General features: G+C 37.2%; 1 protein-coding gene across 1 annotated transcript in view; it reads right to left on the reverse strand.

Annotated features, from left to right (window-relative positions):
• Window positions 1-24,978, reverse strand: part of LOC308232848 (potassium voltage-gated channel subfamily KQT member 1-like) — a 484,771-nt gene that overhangs the window by 196,374 nt on the left and 263,419 nt on the right. The window contains exons 13-16 of the mRNA XM_080639025.1: window positions 18,800-18,875; window positions 15,160-15,254; window positions 14,134-14,174; window positions 6,475-6,536 (exon numbers count right to left, since the gene is read on the reverse strand). Of these exons, the coding sequence (XP_080495151.1) occupies window positions 6,475-6,536; window positions 14,134-14,174; window positions 15,160-15,254; window positions 18,800-18,875 (274 nt within the window). The remainder of the gene's footprint in view (window positions 1-6,474; window positions 6,537-14,133; window positions 14,175-15,159; window positions 15,255-18,799; window positions 18,876-24,978) is intronic.

Genomic DNA, 24,978 nt, shown 5'->3' on the forward strand with positions numbered 1-24,978 from the left:
GAAGCAACCAGACTGCACCAATTGCGTCGTCAGAGCAATCCTTTAGACTGCTATAAATGAGTTCAAACTATTCAAGCTGGATCTTAATCAACAGTCAGTGCATCACTGGGGAGCAGACACTGCCGTCTGCACACTCATTTATTGGGCTTTGGAATTATTTAACGTCTGATTTATGGTGGTGAATTGCATCCTGGCAAACATTCACTATGCAAAACTCTTTGCTCCCTCACCCATTAAAAATCAGGGCCTGATCCATGTTAAAGCCTCCTGCTGAGCTCACTATGTTTTGCATTAGGCCTCTGGGTCTCAAGACTGGCAGATAATATTCCATTTCTGTCCAATTTTCTTGCTCTAATTTAGAAGAAGCTCAAGTGTTTTCCATCAACATTTTTATGCTTACTTTTGGGAGGAACTTCACAGTGGGTCAGGTTACTGTGATATAGAAAGGATGACCCACACTGACATATAAATTTTGCAAAAAATCTCAGCCTGAGGCATACATCTGCCTTGGAGAATTTCAGCCCAGATGGCTAAAGTTTGACAAAGATGTAAGCAACTGAAAATAGAGCTCCATAATGGAAGGTGATGGACAACCTTAATAATAGGAGGGTGCTACGAAGTACCACATATGATAAAGCTCCGTGACAAGAACCATAATAGCAGAATTCAGGCAGGATTCTTTCAGATATGCTTTAGAATATATGACCTACCTCTTCTTTCCTTTTGCTTGAAAGGCTATCAGAGTTAGCTTTTACTTACAGTTTCCCTCTCAACTGTATTAAACAAGGTTTATCTGAGAAGCAAAAAAACATCCCAGGCAGTCAAAAGAAGTCCAGCCTATGAAAGTTCCTCTCTTCACTGAGAGGTCAGCTAGCAATGTAGAAAAGCCGTGTAGCTAAGATCCAAGCTGTTAAATCAGCATTACTTGGTTTTCAGATTAAAAAAAGTCTTGATGTTTCAGTACAAGAATGCATGCACAACTTCAGTTTTATAGTACCTTGAATCCCCAGCATACCACAAAGATTCACGTAGACATAATAGATGAAAACCATAATTTTACTCAGACTAATTCTGAACTTTCTGAGTTCCCATTTCTGCTTTCACCTCATCTCTGAGGAGAATGTGAAAACATGAGCTGGAATCTTGTTTAAAGCAATGTAAGAAATTTGCTGTAATTTAGACTTGGGTAAATCTTGAGTAACTCCACTGGCATAAATGGAAACACAATTTGCCTTGAAGCATGAGGTACTTTATTTTATTTGTTTAATTAAGCAACTGCTTAAAAATAAAATTTTAATGACATCATGGGTATGGATTTGTGCTGGACTACTCTGAAGTAAATGAGATCAGGCTTCTACTGTGCTCAATGGCATCCCATTCCAAATACACATTCTTAGCATCTCTCCTGGTGAACCTCCAGCCCACCTCCTTGAACTGCATGATCTGCTCCAAGAACATGTACAACAAGAAACACGCCTTCTTCGTAAGAGATAACTTCAAGTCACATCAGCTGTATTAATTATTAACTCACACACATTTGTGTTGACAAAAGGTAGTCCAAAAGTCATCAGTGTTCATGCATGTTTGCAAAACATATAGGGCCAGGACGAAACGTATTTTCTATTTACAAGAAAGAATGGCAGTGCAACTCAGATAGCTACTTTTAAGAACTATCAGCCTGTATTAGTAGCTAAGAAAATCTGCATAATGCCCATTTTCAAAAAGCCTTCTGAAAAGCTTTATATTATGGAATGACGCAATATGTAAGGAACTGGGGGCAAACAACCCAGAAACACCTTAGTGCCAAAATGTATTTTTGTTAACAAAATGGGTTTATTTCAGACATATTCTTGCAACCTCAAAAATGTAGCATGCTCATCTTGCAACAGACTCATTGTGCACCAATTTTCAGCTTTCCCCTTCTTTTTTTTAATGCAGTTCAGTTATGCTCATCACCCCACCCACAAATTAGGGGTTTATGATGGAAATTCTAACAGGGCCTTCACTATGGTGCTGTTTGCAGAGGCAGTGTCATGATAAATAGTTTGCTATTTAATTCCTTCTGATGTAATCATTGCACAAGTCAGATTCACTAACATCCATCTCTCCATTGTTTCTCAGGAGGAGTAAGATGGTAGGGCAGCACTGCTCTGCTCTGAGCCCATCTTTTTAGCTCCCAAATGAGTATTTCAATTGGTAAAGAGGGAGTTCACCACCACAGTCCAACCTCTACATTTGTTTATGTTGGACAACACTTTTGTTCTGCTTCGCATTACTCAGATGGATAAATCTCAGAAGGGTTCTGCTTTACTGCCCTGTTTTCTCTTAGTGTTGCTGCATTTTTTAAATGCTACCAAATGGCTGCTTTTGGCTCTCAGCATTATCACATGTTGTCTATAAGTATGGAAATAGTTATGGTAATATGGACGTAAATCATAACTGTAAATACCACATAAAGAAGACTGCCATATAATTATAAAAATACCTAATAGATTTCTTTTTCAAAGACAACACAGCTGTCCCTTCTAACCTTTCATTTGTAGATTCTTTTCTCTCCTGTTTTTATTTATTGGTTGCTGTGCAGTTTGACATAGCACACCATGATTTTTGTTTCTAATTTTGAAAAGAAAAAGAAAGAATACTCATTTCATCATAAAGAAGCATTAGCTTACAATTTTGAAAAGAAACTAACGCCAGCTCTAGAACATCATCTTGGAACCAAGCTCTCTCTTAATACATTTCAAAAGAATCTGTCAATGACTACATACCACAATTTAAAATTAAACCCTGCCATTGAACTACAGAAAGGGTCGGCCAAATGGCACACATCACGTGTTGGGAAAGAAGCCCCATTCTTTCTCTACACATCTCAGTGTTTTTATGAAAAGAACCACACTAGGTTATTACACTGACCACAACAAAACACGATTTTTATGCCCTAATCAGGGAAAAACAGGTTGAAAAGTGAAAAGGATAAACTTACACTATGCAGCATGTCATGTTAATGAAAGCAATAAAGCTTTGCACAGCACTGATGTTGCCAGAAAGGGCTTACATATAGCCTAGAAACTGCCACCATGTATTTTATTCCTTTTTATTCAGCTTTGCAATGCTTAAAAATAAAGAGATACAAGTGTATTTCAACTCTGCTTTATGCTGGACTCGCATGATGCTTTATGCTACACAAACTTGTTCTTACCTCTTCCCATTACCTTAAACTTACATACAGAGCCTGGATGATCACAAAAGAGGCTGCAAGCAAAGCTGGTCATGCCAAATGAATGGCTGTTATCTTTGAATCTTTAAAACATTTTTGCCTCAAAGCTTTTATCCATCACTAAGCAATCACTTCAGAGATCTGCATCTATGCCTTTCTACACAGCAAAAACCACATTATAACTCAAATAGTAACAAACTTCTCAAGGGAACAAGGTTCATCTTAACCATCAGAAATATATGCTTCTCTCTCTCTCAATTCATAAAAAGAGCAATTATGGCTTTATACTGAGCTCTGAATGGGTGAATTACATTCCGATTCCCTTTTGGAGAAACAACTAAAAAGAACTGGAAAATGCTGGTGAGAAAGATCAGTCTGGGATAGAGGTGTACTAATTACACCTTATTGATACAGATTTTTAAGCAGATGAAACATTCAGATCCGCACTGCATTTCCATCAGTCTACACCAACTGGCTTTTGTCCAAAAATGTGTCATTTTATCAGATGTGTCACTTGGTTGGGAGGCTGCCATGACTATACTGGGCAACTGAATGTTAAAATAATTTCTCCAGGGGAAAGAGGCTGATCCCAGAGGTTTTCTAGTTCCAAGGGGGAGATCATTTTTCACCACCAGCTGGAGCCTGATGTCAGACATGCCCTTGCTTCGTTTATTCTTCTCAGAGGTTGAAACCCAGCTTGTCCTTCCTGACTCCAATATTGTTTCACATTTGGGCACATAGCAGCTACTACACAGTGAACTATTAAAGCAGGACAGCCCATGAGACATGGGAAAATAGTTTAGGGGAAGCTGTCTGACAGCAGGATGTGGTTGCTTCTATTGTCCTATTAAAATAGAGATATCTAGGAAGCTTAACTTTGTTTTCACTATGTAAACATATGTGTTTTAGCCTAATGTGCCAAAAAGATGCAAATACAAAAAACCCCCAAACCCACACCATCAAAACCCTGAAAAAACCAACAACAAATGTTTGCCTTTTTTGGCCAGTGTCAACTTTCTTAGCAGTAATATAAGAATGAAGCCCTGTACACAAAAAAGAAGGTTAATTTATCCTGAAAGAACAAATGCCCTGCGTTTCATCAGGCTCCAGCATTTTATGTTACATTTGTACCTTGGTATGAGAACAAAAAGGAAGCTGCAACGATTGAATGTCTTACATAAAGTCATCTTATGAAAATATCTTGACATTTTATTCCCTCCTATTTGTTTTCTCCAGAACAGTAAGTAAAGAAGTAGAAATCCCATACAACATGTGGTCAGTTAAAGCACTGCAGTTTAATTCTTCAAACAAAATTGCAGCTAGGTCTTGACAACATGAGCAGTTCAAGCATGAGCTAAACTATATTTAGATCACATTTAAATAAAGTTAAGATGACTGTACCATTGGGTTTTTTTAAACTTGTATGTCTCTTTTTCCGAGAACATTGTTGTGAATCCCTGGTACAGACTGGTTTCCATATGCTTATAACAGACATTTAACATGAGAAGGTGAAACTATGTGGCTTCATCATCTCTAAGCATCTACATTGAGGCAGTATTGATGAAAATTATAACCTCTCTGAATCAGCTAGAGTTCAGTTTCCTAGCAGGTTTAAGATGGAGAGGCAGAGCATAAGCAGATATTTGCAACAGAGATCATTCACTGCGGCGTTTACTGCACACATCGGCATCTCCTCTAATGTTCCTTTTACACCAAGATATGTCTGCAGTACTCTAATTAAGGCTTTGAAATAAAGTTATCAACTTCACAGCACGTTGCTGAAGCTGGACCAATGCCAGAGACATTAATAACTTTCTGACCTCTCTTCTTCATAAATATGGAGCAGTCAGGGGACCATGAACTGCTTCCAGAAGTATTTACAATATAGCAGTATTTCTTACACAAAGTAATCTGTTACCACAGGTACCTTCATTCTTAGATTTTCAAATCTGGATTGTGAGTTTGTCTATATATGCATATTCAAGAAATCAGAATGAACTAGTGGTGTAAATTTACAGAACATACAGAGGCTAGACAGAAAAATATCTCTTTTGAAGTGAATTAAGGTAATCTGAATGAAAGCCATTTTCACTTTGAATGAGTGTGTCTGCACAAGGGACCAATGCACTTTAGAAGTTAACCCTGGTAACCTACCTTTATCTGTGAAGCTGATTCTCTGACCCTGTCCAAGACAGCAAAAAGTCAAAGAAAATCTGTCCTTTGACATCTTTGTGTTTGAAGTGTTACGTACTTCCAATGTTGTCCTGACAATGATCACTAGATATTAGGCAAGAGAGGGAGGAATTTTATTTGCTTAATTTCAACTTCTGCTTTTTGCCAAGATTCACAGTTCTAAGGAATAATGAAGTTTCCTTCCTCTTTCATTCTTGCCTCACCTCCCCAGAAAAAAGTGAAAAGAAAACTTGCATGACAAATTTCTATAAGACAAAGACACAAATGAGCAATGAATATGTTAAATTCAAATGAACTTATGTCCCAACCATTACAGCATACATACTACATATCAAAACTACTGCACTGCTACTGTCCAGTGAAAGCACACTGTTCTCGGGAAACCAGTATTTTGGGGTAGGTAAGAGAGCTGGCTAAAAAACTATTAGAGAAATAGATTCCTAGTTTCAAGCAAACTTGTATTTTTGTTATTGCTTAAGTGGGAAAAGCTCTTGAGGATGTTTGGAATAGGTCTAAAATAATACAGCCTCACTGAGCTTTGGCCTTTGGGCAAACTTCTAAGTAACTCTTACTAATAACAAAGATGAACATATTCTTTGAGAGAAGACAGTGGGGGAAGAGGAGGAACTGATAAAAAGATAACTGTACAGGGGAAAAAAAGCAGTATGTTAATGTTAAATGTTAAAGAAGCTCAAGATTATTAACTGAAATATCAACTGTTGCTATTTACAAAGACTCTTGATACATCTTTCTGTTTAACTTGCTAATTCTTGTGTGACAAACACCTTGTCAGTTCAAAGTACTTATGGACAAGATGTGTGATTGGCTTCAACTTGAAAGCAGTCCAGTTTAAAATCAAGAACAAAATCTGTATGGCAGGTAAATGGTTAACGCTGAACAACATGCACATGATACTTCATCAACTCCCTTACAAAAATTAGGATATTATTCTTTATTATGGTGCCCTGTAATTCTAAAGTAAATCATGCCAAGATACTATCTTGCATTTCTGTAGATCAGATATCATTACTCAGAAGAAAAAAAAAAAGCTTTCATGCACTTACCTTATCCTCTAGCCGGATCAGTCTGGCTCCTACAGTATAGTATCCTTTGTCTACCCCTTTTTCTAAATAAAGAAGAATAAAACCAGGACATTCATTATATGGAGGATAAACTCAAACTAAGAATTATATCTATGGTATTTAAAGCAAAAAAGAAGCCGGTAAGAGTAGGGTAGTATAAATGAGTGTAACAAGAAAGAATTTCTTCATGGTGTATGGAAATCAAAGAGGGTAGTTGGAGAGAAGGGAATTAGTTTGTCTAACTGATGAGATTAAGTTAGTCTAAAGGGCAGCCTGGACCTTGGTAGAGGTAGCCTGTGGACATGAAGGACTATAGATAGTGTCTGGCGTAACTCGATTCTTTGTTTAACAATCTCAGTTAACTGCATGTAGTTAGATAAAATAGGCATGGTCCCTAGGCATACTCCACATTTTGAATATCATTGACATGAGCAATATACACTTTCTATACAGGAAGAAATAATAACAGTTTTCAAAAGGTTATAGATGTAGGAGGCAGCACTATCCAGGGCCTCAAGGGCTAGAGTGGAAGAGATCTATCTTCTTACTGCAAATGAGTGACACTAGGAAAAGCCCTCACACCTCCATCCTCATTTTCCCTCTTAGCTTTCATGAGACTTGGTTATTAAAGGCCAGTTATACAATTTGTTTCACTCACACTGCAAATGGTGAGACTGGGAGCCAAGACTGAAAAAAATCCCTGTCTAAAGTGGAGTCTATTCTTTATGTTTACGTGCCCCATCACAGAGGAATGCCATAGTCTGGGGGACTTACATCACAGAGAATGAAGCACAAAACCACATATATTCTGAGCAGGCAGAAAATATTTACAAGGATAAGTCACCTGCCCAGCACTTAGAAGCCTGTGTCAATGGAAGTTGGACACATTCTTCTGTACTAAACTCCGTTTCCAATAGAGGACTGGAGTCATTATTCCCTGATTGTTCCATAAATTATTTCATTCTTATGAGTGGTTCAGCTTTGCTTATTAAAACTATTTATGTCCATTTTGCTTAGGGCATGAGCACAATGTGAAGAGCTTACTGGAAGGCAGGCTGAGTTGTGAATTTATAGTGCATCAGGATCCATCATAACTGTCTGTATGTGTGCTCATTCTGCAGGAAACTCACATCATTGCATTTCTCAGTGAATGGTACTTGCTTTACCATTAGCAGTGTATACGTTTGCTAATGGGACACGTTGACTGATACATTTACACTCAAGTTCATCTCAAGGTAACTTGCACTGTATGCACCAGAACCTTAGAGGAACTTCAGTGAAAACCAGTGCTGGCAAGAATACTCTCTCTGCTTTCCTTCTCTATAGACCACCTACAACATTAAACAGGTCAGAGACCCTTGGCAGCAAAGACACAGGCATTAGAAAGGAGAAGTGTTTCATCAGAGAACCTGCAGGTGTAAATACTATAAGGAGAGAAAATTCAAAGATTGCTCAAGGACACTGTGTAGGGACAGAAAAAAAAATGACACCACTTGGCTCAGACATGTGTGCTGTTCATCATTCAGTAGTTCCCAACCACAGAAACCTCTTAAAGAACAAGTGGCTGAGGCTCAAGTTTATCTACGTATTCATCTCTGCCTAAAATGAAATAATTGACTTTAGAGTCTACTTTCTAGTTAGTAAATCTGTAGACACTTATCATCTTCAAAGTATACACCAGAAGAAACATGCCTTTAAGGATTTCTAAATTAGGTTTCCTATTTTAGTTATTCTTGAATGTGGTGTGGAACAGAAAATAAGAAAATAGGAAGCAGATAAGCAGCAAGAAGCTATTTTGTGGCATGTGGCACTCCTATCAGATGAAGTGAAAAGAATTATATACACAAATGTAGCTGTGTCATATCCAATCCTTTACTGGTGTGCAGGCTGTATATAAGTCACAAAAGGCTGTGGTCTTTCCCATTTCTTATTAGCCTCCATTTAAATCAGCATTCAGCTCTAATTTACAAGCATTTTTCCTGCAATAAAGACCATCTTTAAAAGTAAATGAGGTGTGTATACAAGGTGCAGAGCATTGTGGTAAGAAGGGCGGGCAGAAGTTCAAATAACATTGCTCTAGTACATTTGATTTCTATCTCATGTTTATTCTTTCTCTCTTGAGTCTTTTCAAGATACATGACTGTAGACTTCCTACACTAGATTATTTGCTTTTACATAGTTGAAAAGATTACATGGTTAAGTATAAATCTGAAATGTCTGACATTTTTTGCTTTGTGATCCAAACTAATTTTCTTTTAGTATTGAGTTTTGTCTGTTGTTTCTGTCGATCTGCAGTAAAACAGATAGACCAGGTACACAACCCAGTAAATATGTACATCTATCTGAAAGACATAGATACAAACATGCATGATCATCATGAAAGGAGACACAATTATTTATAACTGGATGAACATACATAAAGACAAATTTTAGTGCAGAAGGAAAAAACATCCTGAAACAAGCTTGTATCAAATGGCTGGTATAATACAAAACTATAATTTTATATATTTGGACTTGAATCAGGTAAAACACCAGTATATAAGCAATAGGAATTACACTTCAGGAGACAGAACAGTTCTTGGGTCATCTAGTCCATTTCTCATTCTTATCAATGCACAAATATCTTCCCTGAAAGTCTTTGACTTCCTGAGTATACATACCACACTACTTTCAAAACAACATGATCCTGCATTTATTTCCTAATATTTCCACAAAGATGGCCAATCTCTTTTTCTAGTGAACAAGAGATGCCTCTTGAAAAAGAAAGAAAAAAAATAAAATTTCTAAGTATTCTCCACACCAGTTGAGAAAACAAGAAAAGCCATCCTCAGCTTTTTCCCCAAATGGAAGCTCATGATGTAAATGACACATTACTCATTATGCAGGTTTGTTTTCTTTTACAAAAAACAGCCATTGCCATAGGAAATCAGTAAGAGAGCAAATCAAATGAGAGACTATGCCATAATCTTAATTTTTTTCACGCAGTTAATGTGCTCTGTCTCATCAGAATATACCAAACTTTTCAAAAAGTTATTTATTTGGTTAGAAAAAGTATTTATTTGGTTAGAAAAAATACTTATGTGGAGCATTAGGACAGTGAATGAATTATAGACAGGTGGTCTGAAAATGATAAAAGCTGGAAATAATCTATTCTGCTTTTCCAGAGTAAGAGTCCTTCCTTGATTTTTACTTTTCTGGTATATACAACTAGAGCGGAGCTAACTCAAAAAATGTAAAATTTATCTGAAAGCCATTACGGTTTTTTCAAAGAAGAAAATGAATTTGAGCATTGTGACACCTAGCATATTCCAGATTGCTAAATCTTGAAACCTCAGAAAATTATAGCAGATAGACTACTGTGACTACAGAAAGCAGGACAGTGCAAGAGATACCACTACCTTCATTTGTCTAACTCAATGCAACCACAACCTTCTAGATTTGTATTTGTTCCAGTTCTGTGAATGCTCTCTGCAGGGAAAATTGTGATGAGCTTATGGCAAGATCTAGATTTGTAGGTTTATAAACCGAGTGTGCTTCTGGAAACACAAGTCAGGATTGCCTTTTTAAACCCTGGATCCATAAACCAGCAAATAACAAAGTTGCCTTAGGCATCATGACTTTTGACTTGAGTCTCTTTTCTTATCAGCCAGAGCCATTTACAACTGATAGGTAGAAGAAATTAAAAAGAGGTAGGGCATAGGTCAGACACTTGTGATTTCCCTTGGACAGCCTAAAGAAAATTTCAAAAGTAAACTGTCAAAGTATTTTAGTTTAGAAAGCTATACTGCAATACAGAAAGCTTTATGATAAAGCCAGCTGTTCCATGATGAAGGTTAAACAGTATATGCTGAAAGTAAAACTTTCTAGCTTTTTCAAGTTGCAAAAATCTAGCTGCAGTGGCTAACTTGCCAGGTTAGACACACAGCAAATAAGCCAGCCCTAAATAAAAGGTCCATTTGCCTATTTGCTTCACTTATCTAGCCTCTGAGGTGACATGATTTGCTCATGTGGCTCATGAGGAACAATATATATATCGAATATATATATATTCAGTGTATATTCATATACACTGAATCTGGTATGAACTACATCCCACTTCTGCCTTTCCCCCAGAAGGTGCTGATGGCAGGATTTAGATACACTATCTTAATACTATGTATAAAACAACTAATAAACCAAATATGAAATGAAATGCAAGCTTTTTTATTAGCTTTTTATTAAGAAATGTAATTCAATCTGTTCAGAGGACCTAGGTGAACAGTAAATTAGCTGCAGTTTCCTAGCCCTTGAAGTAAGATATATGTGGTATTCCTGCTGTCTCTTTGCGCTGAGGTAGATCAACCCCAGTAACTCAAAGAACTTTCAGAGACAAGATTGTGAACACCTGGCAGCTACAAAAAGTATCCTAAGTGGGTTTTTTTTTTACCAAGTTCCCATGGATTTTGTCTCCAGGAGGGGTGGAATATATCCGTTCCTGCAGAAATCTGGGTATCTCTCACTTCAAACATTGACCTAAAAGATTAAAAATTAAACTAAAGATATTTAGTATGCTTTGAAAGCTATTGTGGCCCAATTTCTTCTTAACAGCTGGGAAAGAAATAGCATCAGAAAGCTTAGGTGGCATTTAATGGATAAAAAAGCAAACAATGGAACTGTCAAAATTTTTCAAGAAAGCCTTTTTCTCCAAGGATTCTCACCCGTGTTATGCAGGCCCAAGAGGTTCAGATGAACTGCAGATAAGCATCAGCCTTTTGCATACTTTTCTGAACCCAAACACTGGATCTTTTGTTTTACCTTGGCATTATTCTTCACCTTTGCCCCTGAAAAGCTGTAATAAGTCTCAAAAATTGCATTCAAAAGCAATTAACTCTATCATGTGTAGTGAAGGTCAAATATTACACTCTTCTTATTTGTATCATTACCTAAGTATCTGCTTTGTTAGTTCAATAAATTTTATTAACATGTGCTTTGAGTCTATATAAACACTTTCAATTATTAAGGGGTTTGTTTACTATTACAGGAATAGTTGTTTCATCTTACAGAATTGTGTCACCGGGAACACAGGCTTTTCATGATACTAAGACGCAGTCTTCTGGGTATACTCATAAAAATGGGATTTAAATATTTGGAAAATTTACTCATTACCTTAATGTTTTTTGCACACTCCGGATACTAGGAGTTTCAAAGAAAGCTAGTAGATGCCAAGACTAAAACAAGCAAAAAGGGAGGAATCCTCACAACATGTGTACATGGAACTTAAATCATGCAAATGACTGTCACAAAATACTGCAGATGTGAAAAGTTTACAGGGGAAACTAGGCGAGTTTGTTGAGGACAAACCATTAGGACTACTAAATACACAGAAATCATATCAGGAAGTCTCTGATCTGCAAATGGCTGAAAGCTTACAGGAAGGTTAGAGGCTTATGCATGCCGGTTTTTTATACATTTCCCAAAGCACCTTGCTTTTGGCTCCGTCAGAGTCAGGACTGGTCTGACCCAGCACGGCTTTTATTCTGTTCTTGTATCCTTATCTTGTTTTAACACAGCTTTTAGTGCTTTTTATCTTTGAGAAACTAACTTGAAAAATAACAGTAATTGCTTCCAGTGAGTTCAGATTCTGGATCTTTAATGACATCATTCACTTTTGAAAGGTAATAATACTATAGACACACTGCAATTACTTCATATAAAATTATCAAAATTGACAACAGGGTTTCAGTAACAGCCTGATCCAAAACCCACTGAGGTCACTGGAAAGACTTCCATTCATTTCAACGGGCTTGGAATCAGACCTTAAGATTCTTTGAATGGGAGTATAATACAACAGGAAAAAGAAGGAGTTGGAAAGGAAAATTCTTTTCATGTTTTTCTCCTTGGCGTTTTAATTTTTATTGCACTTTTCATTGCTCTTTTTCTTGCCATCAACACATAAATAACACAGTCTGGAGGAAACACCCAGATTATTTAAAAATGAGCATTTTAGCAGTGCCTTTGAACTGGAAAAATATTATATTAAAGATACATTTTCAATGCAGAATAAGCCATCCATTCTGAGGAAAACTCAGGAAGAACTCTTTCCAGAGGAGGACAATGCAAGAGTCTGTTTCCACCCAAACCAGACCAATACTATAAACACTAATCGCTGTTCATCACTCGATTATTGGTGCATTGGATTATACTGGGACTAATCATAAAGTAACCCTTGCTTTATTTCTGCAGACCACTTATCTGGAACCACTTATCTTATTTTTGGATTTGTGAAGGGTTTAGATAAAATAACTACTAGATCAAGTAACTTTTGGTTTTGGTCTTGCAAAGCCATAACTGAGCTTACCAGGTTTTTCATCCCTAAAACCATTTTACCTTTCCGAGTCAGCATTTATTCAGTCCATCTGAGGGCAGAGCCATATGTCTTTGCAAGAGGTATGACTTTGTAGAGTTGGCATGCTTTGAAGGCAGGCACCACTGTTAGTTGGGGGACCATGCTTTTGCATCTAAGACAGCTGTCTCAAATCTGCTATTCTGCAGTAATTTTGCAAGAAAAGACCAACAAGGGAAGATAGCTGCCTGAACATGAATGCCATAATGTCCTCTAGAGTACAGTCTTCCCCAAATATCTCTGAAGTCCTATGATGCTCTCCACAGTAAGACTATCCACCATGAATTATGAAGATAAACCAACTTATCTTACCTCTGGAAGCCAGTGGTAATTAAATCCAATCAAGATTTTTTTGATAATAAAATGATAATGAATGACAAAACTCACGTGGCAGATTTTGACTTGAACTTCTTTCTTTTCACTTAACCATTTGAGGCTGTATTTCTGTTTCTCACTAATAGAACAGATTCTCCTTTTCCCTAGCTATCCTAGTATTTCTTCCCTATTTTTGTTCTAGCTAGTCTTTCCTAAAGATACAGAATAAGACTTTTTGCACAACATGTCACATAAAGCTTTACTTGAGTCATGGGCATAGACGTGTACAAGACACGGTGTGTTTTGAAAATCTCTGTCCTGATTCTAGGATCAGAGTCATTTTTTCATGGATATATCATAGCATTTTCTTACATACAGCTGGCATTCGCTTATAATTAATTAGCAGACCAGGCCTTTCTGACAGACTGTTCACCAAACAGGCCAGACTGTTCACTACTATTAGCATATAGGGGATTTTTGTTATTAGTTTATCTGTTCCTGATCTTCAATTTTTTATTATTTAATTTCATAACACTTCTATCAATCTAGCTTTCAAAGCTACCCCAGGTCTTTCTGAATGATACCCTTGATCTTCCTTTGAGCTTTCCAAAGCTGAAATCCATAGGTTGCTCACAAAAGAAAATGTAACCCCAGTACAAAAAAAAAAAATAGAAATAATATTTTTGTGGAAAAATTTCCAGCAACATGCTTTCCACTCATCATGCACAGATACACATTTTTAACATTTATTCTTAACTTCCATTTACTCCACTACTACCAACTGAATGCAAAGTATTTATCTTTCCACAGTTGTTCCAGGGCTTATTAACAGGATTATGTATTCATGCATAATTGGTTGGATTATAAATCCATATTACTGTAGCTATGGGTATTTTCACAAAGCTATGAACCTAGTAATTATTCATAAAATGCAGTCACCATACCTGAGAAGAAAAGGCCCGGCTTTCCCAAGGAATGGTCCAATCTGAAAAGCAAACAGTAGTGCAATTACCAAGCAACTTAAACTTTGTTGCTAGTGAAAGCATAGCAGCATAATTTACATGAGAATTTACAGTAGCTTTAAATCTAAAATAAAGCAAGTAAAACTATGAGATTACCATGATTTTCTGCACATGCAGTCAGCAGTTTAGTTCTTCAGAGTTTTTTTCCTAACATCAAACCATATTATTATTGTTATTTTCATGAGTACTAATATTTCTTAGACTTTCATGTTGTAACTAAAACACAGTTCTCCTGTGTCACATGTAATCTAATAAGAAAGACTATACAAACAGTATGGCTTCTTAATAACATTTGCAACTATTTCTTGAATCTCATGCAGGCAGATTTAATATCTATATATGTTGACACAGTAGATTCCATTCAATAGCGTTTCTTTTTTTTCCTTTTTTCATTTCATTTAAGGGCCAGAGGAGTTCAGCCTGGTATCACAGTCCACAGTGTTAATTTGTAAAGAGAAAAGCACTTTGTGCTGAAACAAGAAGAGAATAGTTTCGTGGCAAAATGTTTCAGCTGTGATCCCCAAACTCAGAGAAAGCATGTGTGTGGAGGAACGTGGGAGGGAATTGTTCCAGATAGAGAGGGGAGCAGAAGCAAACCAGGTTTCTGTCAATTGTGGAGAATCACAAACAGCAGACAGAACGGTAAATCCTATTTGAAAAGTTTTCCTTTTCTAAGAAGACAGCAGAAAAGCTCTCTTCTTACTATAAACTCCACAGGACGCATCTAGATTTCTTTAAATTTCACTTGGAGAAAGAGAGGGAGATAAAGGATAATTCTAAACTTGGTTATACAAAGGGTTAAAAATGACTCCAAGTTAAATCCTCTAGATATTGTGCTCCCTGTTGTGCTTGCAATTTTGGACAATTACTGTTCATTAAGTACACATCTCTCCTAAAGCCAGCTGGCACTAGAGAAATCAAATATTTCATGAGGCAGACAGGGCCTACCTTCTTTGAAGTTCTTTTATCCGAACCATCATATTGAGGTGTCCTTGTGAGTACTGTTCAATCACATCACGTACATCATACGGTTTCCGAGCTTGCTGTGAGAGAAGTCATACATGAGACTGAAGGCTAAATATAGTTTAAACTTGATTTTTATTTCAGGCAGGTCTTCATTCTATTTTTTATCTTCCAGAGGTTACGTGCTTGCCATTTTGCAATGGTTGTTGCAATGAATAAAAGATATGTAGGCATTGTAGGAGTGCATATTTATCGTGGAGATGAAGCCAAATGATTCCCATTACTGTCAGTTAGAGTCATGTCTTCACATTACTTCATACTGAGCAAAGTATTAGACCTTCACAGTGTATTTAAAAAACACAGACCCAACATATATAATGGATCTAAAACCATCATGTGTGATATCTCTTGGCTCATTCCAAACCCATATGTTAATCATAATTTCAGAAGACTGAACCACGGAGATAGGACCACTTCATAAAACTTGGACCCAGAATCAAATGCCTTAATCAAATGCCTTAAAGACTAAAGATGTCTGGTGACAAAATACTATTGCTGGCAGGACAGATGCTTTGCATAAGTCTGCATGTAGTCTTTGTGCTTCTTTGTTTTTAATGATACCTATGAGGTCAGAAAAAAAGGTGCAATTCAAATAAATTAAAAAGGACAGATAAAAAATGCAAGAGAGCTAAAAAACTGCCATCTGCCCAGCTTTATTCCCATTCTAATGAGAATCCAGATGCTTCAGCCAAGCTTTACTTTCTTGCTATAACTACTATGGCAGAATTCTGAAACAAACCTAAAGAACTTGCATAAAGTGATGTGATTATTAAAAATGCAGCATGGTAAAATTTTATCAAGTAAAATTAATGTTGTGGGTGTGGTGGAATAAATGCAAATGATGTCCTAACTAAAATACCAGCATTTTGAGAACCATAACAACCTCTATGGGAAATGTGGGGCAAGATGTCTCCTTTTTGGCTCTGACTCAAGAAAAGAAGAAAAAAAAGAAAGGTAAACTGCAAATCTAGTAATTGGAAATTACTGAAAACAGCTCATTAGTCATCTTGTTGTCTGTTTCCACTCTGTCACAGCTTCAGCCAGAGCCATTAGCATGCACCACTGCACACACGCATTGAACACCTACAGTATGTGCTGGAGTCATGCTTGGAAGGCAGCCACAGGATCCTAGAAATTTCAAATGAAAGCATGGAACTGGGATGGAAACAAATCCTGTGAAATGAATGAAGAAGCAAAAGCTCTTCGTGATAAAATGCCTTCCTTGTGCTCAGCCATCAGCACTTACCTGCATTATTACTTTCAGAAGGGTTCATGGCTTTGGTAGTGTGCACGTACATTCATGTGCATTTGTGAAAAGAGATACTTTGGGGGAAGGGAGGTTTCAGCTTTCATTTTATCACTTTTTTTTTCTTTTCTTCTCTTTTTTTTTTTTTTGGCCTTCCCCAGCTTCCCATTTTGCAGACGCTGACACATCACTATTTCTGGCCAGAAAAGCAGCCTATTGTCTTCACCCAGAGAAACAGTGCCAGTATCACTCTTTAGATTGACTAGCGGGGGTGCTTTGAGAGTATTTTGGCTAAATCCTCTGTCCTTTCCTTTGGACACTCTATTTAACATGATGCATGGCACAGAGCCTAGATGTGCTGGGGATTTTCCCCCACCTCCTTCCCCTCGCCCCCATGGGCTACTATGTCCATAATTAATTCTACTCATTCTCAATGAAATTTATTTTCTCCCTCAAAAGAAGTCCTCTATCTGTTATCCCTTTTATCAAACTATCAGCTCTGAACCCTGCAGTTGCAAACTACTGTACACTGCAGTCGGCCTGAGCCCTCTGTAAAGTAAAAATATCCTTCCAACTTTTCTCTCCTCTTTTCTCATGAAGCTTTAGATCTGAGCATCTTATGTCCTGCCAAACTTTGCCACAATCTCTTGTCATGTTTTTATAGGGAAATGCTAGTACAATGCAACTTAAGACGGGAGATAATGGGCTTCCAGGGAGGTTTGCTAAATGCAGAATTTGAAGAACTTCATTAACTTTCATTCTGTCCATTTTGTCCATAATCCCAAATCCTGGCCATTTGGACTCAGTATTCTACATCCAGCATGCTTAGAGCTCCTAATGCAACACTCAAAACAGAATTACTTGGCTTTGAACAATCTAATTAGCATGAGGAGTCCTATAAGCTATATTTCACAGCCCAAAGAAATTTAAAAAAGACCCAGAATCCTATCCATAGACTGATCAAGTCCAGTTTTTAAGGTTTGGCATGACTGCTATTGGCTGACAGCTCCAGAACGTTAGGTCTATGGTGGTTTGAAATATCTTAATTTTTATCTTAACTCATTTATATACTGATTTTATTTTCCAGGGAAGCTTTTGGTTCTTTTCCTTTTTCTTGCTTCTTTTTTTTTTTTTTTAATTATTTTATTTTTTTTATTTTTTCATTTTCCTCTGATGTTTATCACTCTGGTGTATTTACAATATAATCCTGCTTTTCTGTTGTTTGCTGAGTTACACAATGTGACTTCTAGTTTTCTTTTATAAGGTAAGGTCATCTGAAGACACATTTCTGACTGAGCTTGGGAAACGTGTCAGCTCTAATTCAAAGTCTTCTGAGTGGTGTGAGCTTATCTCAGGCTTTTATCCCTTGCAATTAAGTGCTCAGCTCTAATCAAATATGCTTGAAACTTAGGTTCTTGCTTTATCTTTTTAAAACCTTTTTAAAAAGGATTATGAAAGTTGATTAACTTGCAGTGGACCCTCTTGGACAAAAAAGCATGAACATTCAGATGGAAATAACAGGGGCTTTCGAAATCAGGACAGAAGTTAACTATTCATTTCCAAGGCACCACCAGCACATGGGTTATGAGAATGATGATACCAGAATCACATTTCAAACAAGTTTTATCATAATGGGTTTTAGTAAACAGGTAAAATAAGACAATTATTCCAATGTGACACAGTTAGTTTAAGCACTTTGAAACCTGATTGAGAAAGTTAACTTCAGACTTCATAAAGACAGCAAATTTCCAGAGGGCAGATGCTCCACAATTTTATAAAATATGGCCTCTCTATGATGACCCATTCAGAGAAACAAATGTGGAAATGTGGGCCACAAATGTGAAAGCAACTTTACACAGCATAGTACTCATCAGTAAGGTCTATTGAACTGTCAGCAATACATAGCATGCAATTAGTTGAACATTTTCTAACCAATCACTAGATTACCAGTATGAAGAGTCTTTTAGCAGACTCTCCAACAGTCTTCTTCATTTCTTCTAGTAGATGACTACATAGCTTATATAGTAGTCAGTACAGTAAAAAAACAAACAGAAAGACAACAAACTAAATGCAGCAAAAAAAGAGAAGAGAAAAATAACTATGCTGACTCCACAAATTCAGAAGGCTTTCATATCATACTATAGCCATGGGTAGTTGATAGTTTTGCCCACGCTATGAAAAAATCATCAAAAGGTAAGTATGAGGCTGAGAGCTTAAAAAGCACCTTTGACTTACAATTGCTGCACAAAGACAAGGTCACTCTCAGATCACTTTCAATGCCATATACTGTATGTACTTATGGTTAGCGGTGCTGCTTACCTGAAATTTTCTTCTGGCTACAAAATACTGCATTCTCCTGATGACTTTTACAGCTGTTCGATGTGCTTCAGTTAATCTGCCAAGAAAGACAAACACAGACATACACCAGTGGGAGGAAAAGAAGAAGTAGGAAAACCATCTTAATAGAAGATGTTGACTCCAAACACCAAAATTTACAAACATGTTTTCTATCTACAATGCAGAATTGTAGCATAAAACACTGTGTGTGCGTGTATATTTTGTTCTGTTGCTTTACCCTCTTGTATGTTGTGGTTCTAAGTATAAAAAACTGATAAGTGAGACAATGAAAGCAGGTGTACAAAGATAATACATGTGGAGGGGATTAGACAGGATTACTGTCAATGCATACAACTGGCATCAGTTTGAAGAATGTGAAATGCTTTCAGAACCATGACGGCAACCCTTATTTTTCATTTATTGAGTGTTTGCCCATGAGCTCTATTGCACAGAAATTAAGACCTTTTAAAAGTACTTTGAATTCTCTAGGAAGGAAAGAAAACTTGAAGTATCACATCTGAAAAAAAAAAAAAAATTAACAGAGCACACCCTCTTGGCACACGTGAGTGTGTGCATGTGGATGTCTGCATTGGTATTCAAACACAGAACTAGCCACACTGTAACTTAGCAATATCACTTTACCCAGAGGATATTGTATTTGTATAACATTAATTGTGCCACTTGGCTGGCAATTAATTACCAGACCCTCTTATTTATGGTGAATTTTGAAGGGGTAGAGAGGAGGCAGGAATACAGTAATTATAAGAACAAGTATTTTATTTAAGGACTGACTCTCCGTGGACTTCCCCATTCATTCAAAATAAGTGAACTAAAGAAAACAAAGTTTTCCTTCCAAGGAAGCTGTATTGTTAGGAAATCAATGTTCTATATAGACATCATCTTTGACATTTGATGACAAACCTAGGAAAGCTTGCCAGCAAGTTTCTCTTCTCCTGAAAACACAATCTGCCACCTCTTCCCAGTGTATCTAACTGGGGAAAGCGAAGTATTGGCTAGGCCATCTTCTTTGGATGCTACAGTCTAGAGATGAAGTCTTTAAAAAGTGGAAATATTAGTGTATTATTTCAAAGTGAAGTAAATAAAAGCTAAACAAACAGTGATTGTATTTGAGAACTAGCATCAGTTCATTTTTATAATTTCTCTTTGATAAAATTAGTGCTTATGATTGGGTGAGATACTACAGCCAAAAGAACAGGGGTTTAAAAATAAGTTTTCAGTATTATTTCAAGTCTCAGATTAATAACAAATACATGCACAGATATGTGTGAAACTCAGAGGTATATACTGCCTATATCCTCACACTTCACATATCTACATATATTCATGCACATATCCACGTGTATATACACTCACACATACAAACACACAGAAGACAATACAGGGTGAGCACGATTCAAGAACCGTCATTGTTGTATACCATCAACAGCATTGCTAAGCACGAATCTTTACATTTGAGTAAGCCTATCAAAGGGATTTCAGAAGTGTCACTGAAGGACTACCAGTAGTTTAGCCTACAGGACCTCTATTATGGTAAAAGAAAAGCTCTCAGCTTGACACTCAGGGCCCCAGCTGAGCTCCTGTGGCTGGTGACTAGAATGGAGACAACATTCTGCTTGCAAATGACATATACTTGATAAAGAAATCTTTGTCTTTCAGCCCGTACAAATAATATATATAGATTTATAACCAGAAAAAAAAAAACCCTGCAAATGACATATACTTGATAAAGAAATCTTTGTCTTTCAGTCCGTACAAATAATATATATATATATATATTTATAACCAGAAAAAAAAAAACAACAACAATTTAAAGTTTGGGGTTTAGACTACCTCCTTTGTGTACTAGTTAAGATAGATAAAAGCTTGAAATTACTCCCTACCTCTAAATAATGTGAGACTTCATATAAATACTTAAGAGGTTTGGGGTTTTTTGTGTAATCCATATGAGATGCTTAAACAGCCTCAAACAGATAAGCTTAGAGAAGCCTGAGATGGAAACAAACCAAAGCAGTAATTTCCTCCTAATTCTCCTCCTTCAGCAGAAATCTGAGCTACAGAACTGTTTCCAATATGTTATCAAGTTTAAGTATCCAAAATTATGATGCTGACTCTTGGAATCTGATGTGCAGTTGAACAGGCCTCATTTTTAGACAGAAAAGTTATTTATTTGTGACATACAGCAAGACAAACACCCAACTATAATTCAAAAGCACTGGATATTGGCCTGTTCCAACTGGCAAAATCCACACCAATCTCACTGGAAGCAAATTTTGAACAAGGAGTAAGTTACTGATCAGATCTGATGGTCAATAGTATTAAACTGAGAGACAGAAGTACATGAAACCTTTAATGAAAAAAGACAGCTTGAAAAGGTGCAAATCCATAGACTGAGATATGTGGATGTGTTATCTTAATTGCCTCAATAAATCCATAAGGAGTGTAGCAGCTCTAGATGACAGACAGCAGCTCTGGATGAGTTAACTCCATGTTCTGTATAGTAAGCAGAGCTATCCTCCTAACAGTGTGACTGACTGTGATCCTAAATATTTTTTTGAAATTTTACCTGATTTTCATAGTTTCCTAGCACTGATGTCCAGAATGGATAATTACAGCTATTACTGGAAAGGTTACATTCATCTCTGTATTTAGCCCAGTACATTTATCCTGCTAAACCTTATATTTTAGCTCAAAACCTTGGATTAGGCAAAACCCTTTCAGTCTTCAGGGTGCCAGCCGGTTACATGCCAGAAATATACAACAGGAAAGAATATAAGGCCAGAAATGCTGTACATCAATGCTCAATAGAAACACAATCCTGCTTGCAGTGAATCTCTTAGACATTTTGAGATCTGCAGCTCATGAAACAACAACTCAGGGGGGTTGTGGTGGACACCGTAGTTGCACACTCTTTACACATTAGATTTTCTACTGACAGAAGACAGAAAAGGATAGATCTTCACGGGTAGTATGGTGCCTAACTCGCATGGAGGTGAAGATTTAACTCCTTTCACAGCTCCAGCTCTTATATGAAGTCAGTAGGACCTGGACACTTGGTCAAAGTAGGAATATGGGCTGGTGAGTGACCACACCTGCACCCCTATGAAAGCAGCCAAACTCCTGCCTCTATATCACCTCTGTGCAGCAGAGGGCAGTGGTACACACACACTAGAAGATGCTTTCCAGTAAATGACAAAATTATTTAAACTGTTTAAAAGCTTTACCCATAAAACCAAGCATAAACGCTAGTCCTCGTAAGGATGTGGTCCATGCTGAGATGGGGTGTTACTATTGAGTGGGTTGTTTTTTGTGCATGTTTTTGCTCAGAAGAATATAATTAGTTTCATTGACAGACAACGGCATACTTATACTTCCCTATCTTTTAACGTAAACAACAGGTAAGAAGGTTTTATTAAAACATTCCCCCCAAAACTACTGTAAAGGAGAACAAAATTACATTTGAACACAAGGGATCAGGGTTTTGGAAAGTTACGAGCACATAAAAAAATAATAATGGAAGCTTGTAACATATGCATCCATAATGGATGCAATGAAATGTCTATTGAAAGAACTTATTTGTGGATACATAAATAATATTGACATCACTTATAATTAAGTCTTCAAGGAGGACCCAAGTTTTGGACCTGTTTCCTTCCCTCTCTGTTAACTGACTGCTCAGCAGGATGTTCAATTTTAAAAGCGGTCAAACCTATCCTTAATTACAATGAGTCTTTCCTAGCTTGGCTTATAAACTCCTGGGCTCTCATATCACTGTGGTAGGGCAGAGCAGAGAAAAAGAGGAGCTGGTGGAGGGCCTGGAACTTATATGTTAACAGCAGTCCCCACCCAGATCCGATGTTGAGCAACTCTCTAGCAACTATTCTAGAGGTGGAGGGGGAATGGGGCCCCTCTTTGCTGGCTCACTCAACCTTCCTTCCCCTCTGAGTGTGCCTATGTGGCTGCAGACCCTGGCGGGACGGATGTGTGCCAAGAGGCACTGCAGCCCCAGGTTTGGTCCTCAGCTCGTGGCTCAGTGCTGTGAAAAGTCACTGCTTTTAGCTTAAAACACTTGTATCCATTGAAGACTTTGTTTTTACGTTTGTAAACTGCAAAAAGGCAGTAGCCTAAGCCAAAGAAGGCAAACATTTTCAGTTGAAAATAGTTGAACTACAGGAGGAAAAGAGATGATCAAATCCAAAGCAACTCTGGAAACTATCTACAGGGGTTTTGTTTTTTAGTTTTGGGTTGTTTTTTTATTTTTTCACTTTAATTCCTATATACAGCTCTGTTGGTTAAAAGCTTGTGTTGGCCAGTTCAGACCTATTTTTTAATCTTCTTTTGCATGGAGTCCGATAACATTAATCTTAATATGCTTTGGAACAGCCAGGGAATATTTTAAGTGAAAAACAGATAGACAAACATATCCTAAAGAAAGGCAAAGTTACAACTATTCCAGGCCATGCTGAGGCACAGCTCAAATCTCCAAACAAGCCTGTTATCAGTGTGATGCACCTTTCAGTCCAGAGGCATTCTTTAATCATTAGAGTTTGTTTCTGTGTAACGACAAGGAGAAGGACTTTATTCAGGCTGTGCTGCAGGATGGCTGAAGATAGTGGAATGTGCATTCCAGGCTGGTTTTCCTGCCGTTTATTCAGGTGTCTTGAATTAGAAGAGTTATTCAGTGTAACTTAACTACTTTGATCATGAACTGTGGAAAATAAAGGCCACTTCAGCAAGGTCAATTATAGCTCTCTGTCCCAATTTGCAAAACTGGTTTGAAGATACATGCTTAACAGTACTTGGATTACTGCTAAGCTTCATTCATTCATTACATTTTGATTGCTTAGCAGGAAAACATATAAAGTCACACTAACTCTGTTTTCATACTGATCATCAGATAATGTTGTAACTCCTGCCCAGAGTAACATAGAGCATCATCTATTCTCGAGTTGTTCACTTGACATTAGTTTCTAAGCCAGCACAAACAGTGACTAGGTCAGTGATGGCAACTGAAATGTAAAGAAGTTATTTAAGAGCTCAGCCCCACATTTGCCTTTATGTTTTCCCATCACAGTTGATTTAGAGTATTCACTTTCGGGTTCTGTTTCTGGGAAAGAACTTTGATTCTCAGCCACAACTTTATTTTTTCTCATGTATAATTATCTCAAATGGACAGATATTTTATTAGGTAGAGTATAAAGCAAGCCTTATCTGCACTGAAATCATTACCAGAATTAATACAAAACATGAAATGGTGGCATAACAGGGTACTTTTTGTCTCCAGATGCATGTAGCACAGGCTGCCCACTTTCAGAGGTGAGATATTTCATGCATATTCCCACCTGTTACTGAAGGGCAATATTTAGCTACTATTTGAATATAGTAGCACCTATATTCAAATGGAGTTAACCTTCATAATTACCCCATCATATGGGTTGCATACACTGGTAAGTTGTTGGGGGAGAAGAAGTGTGGGACAACAGAAATCATACAGGACATAGGATTAGAGAGTTTATTACACACAGGCACAGCAGTTAGTCCATATGCAGTCACACACACTATGTGGACCTTCTACTGACAGAGACAACAGAAGTGGTGGAGAGAGATGGTTCTCATCACAAGAACCATAAAGAAAAGAAACTTAAAATTAGTACTGCCTGCAGCTAAGCAAAGCCAGACAAAATGCCTCGAGCCTTTTAAACCACTCAAGTTAAGAGAAGGATGGAGCTTGAATCTGACATGCAAACACCTGGAAATGTCAGGCGATGATTCTGATTCCAGAGCTCAACCCAAGCCAGGAGCAGCAGAGAAGTACAACATAAATATAACAGGAGAGGTTTCAGTCTTGTTACATTTCATCAAAGCCTTGTGAAGAACAAATTCTTCTGGAGAATTTCCACCACTTACATGATGGAAATTTTATAAGATGCCATTTGCACTGAAACCTGAGAGGACTTTTCAGAAAATGTTAGCTTAAGTTTATTTTTCTCTTTATTCCTAAACACAACCCCACCTTAAAGCCTTCCTCATCTCTATTCTACCTATATCCTTATCTGAACCTTTTCTTTTCAAGCCCATGTTTGGCTCAAAACTATAAATAAATTAGGGTTGGCTTCTCTCAGAGCAGCCTGGAGGCCTATTTG

This window comes from Psittacula echo (genome assembly GCF_963264785.1).
Source record: "Psittacula echo genome assembly, chromosome: 1".
Taxonomy (NCBI): Eukaryota; Metazoa; Chordata; class Aves; order Psittaciformes; family Psittacidae; genus Psittacula; species Psittacula echo.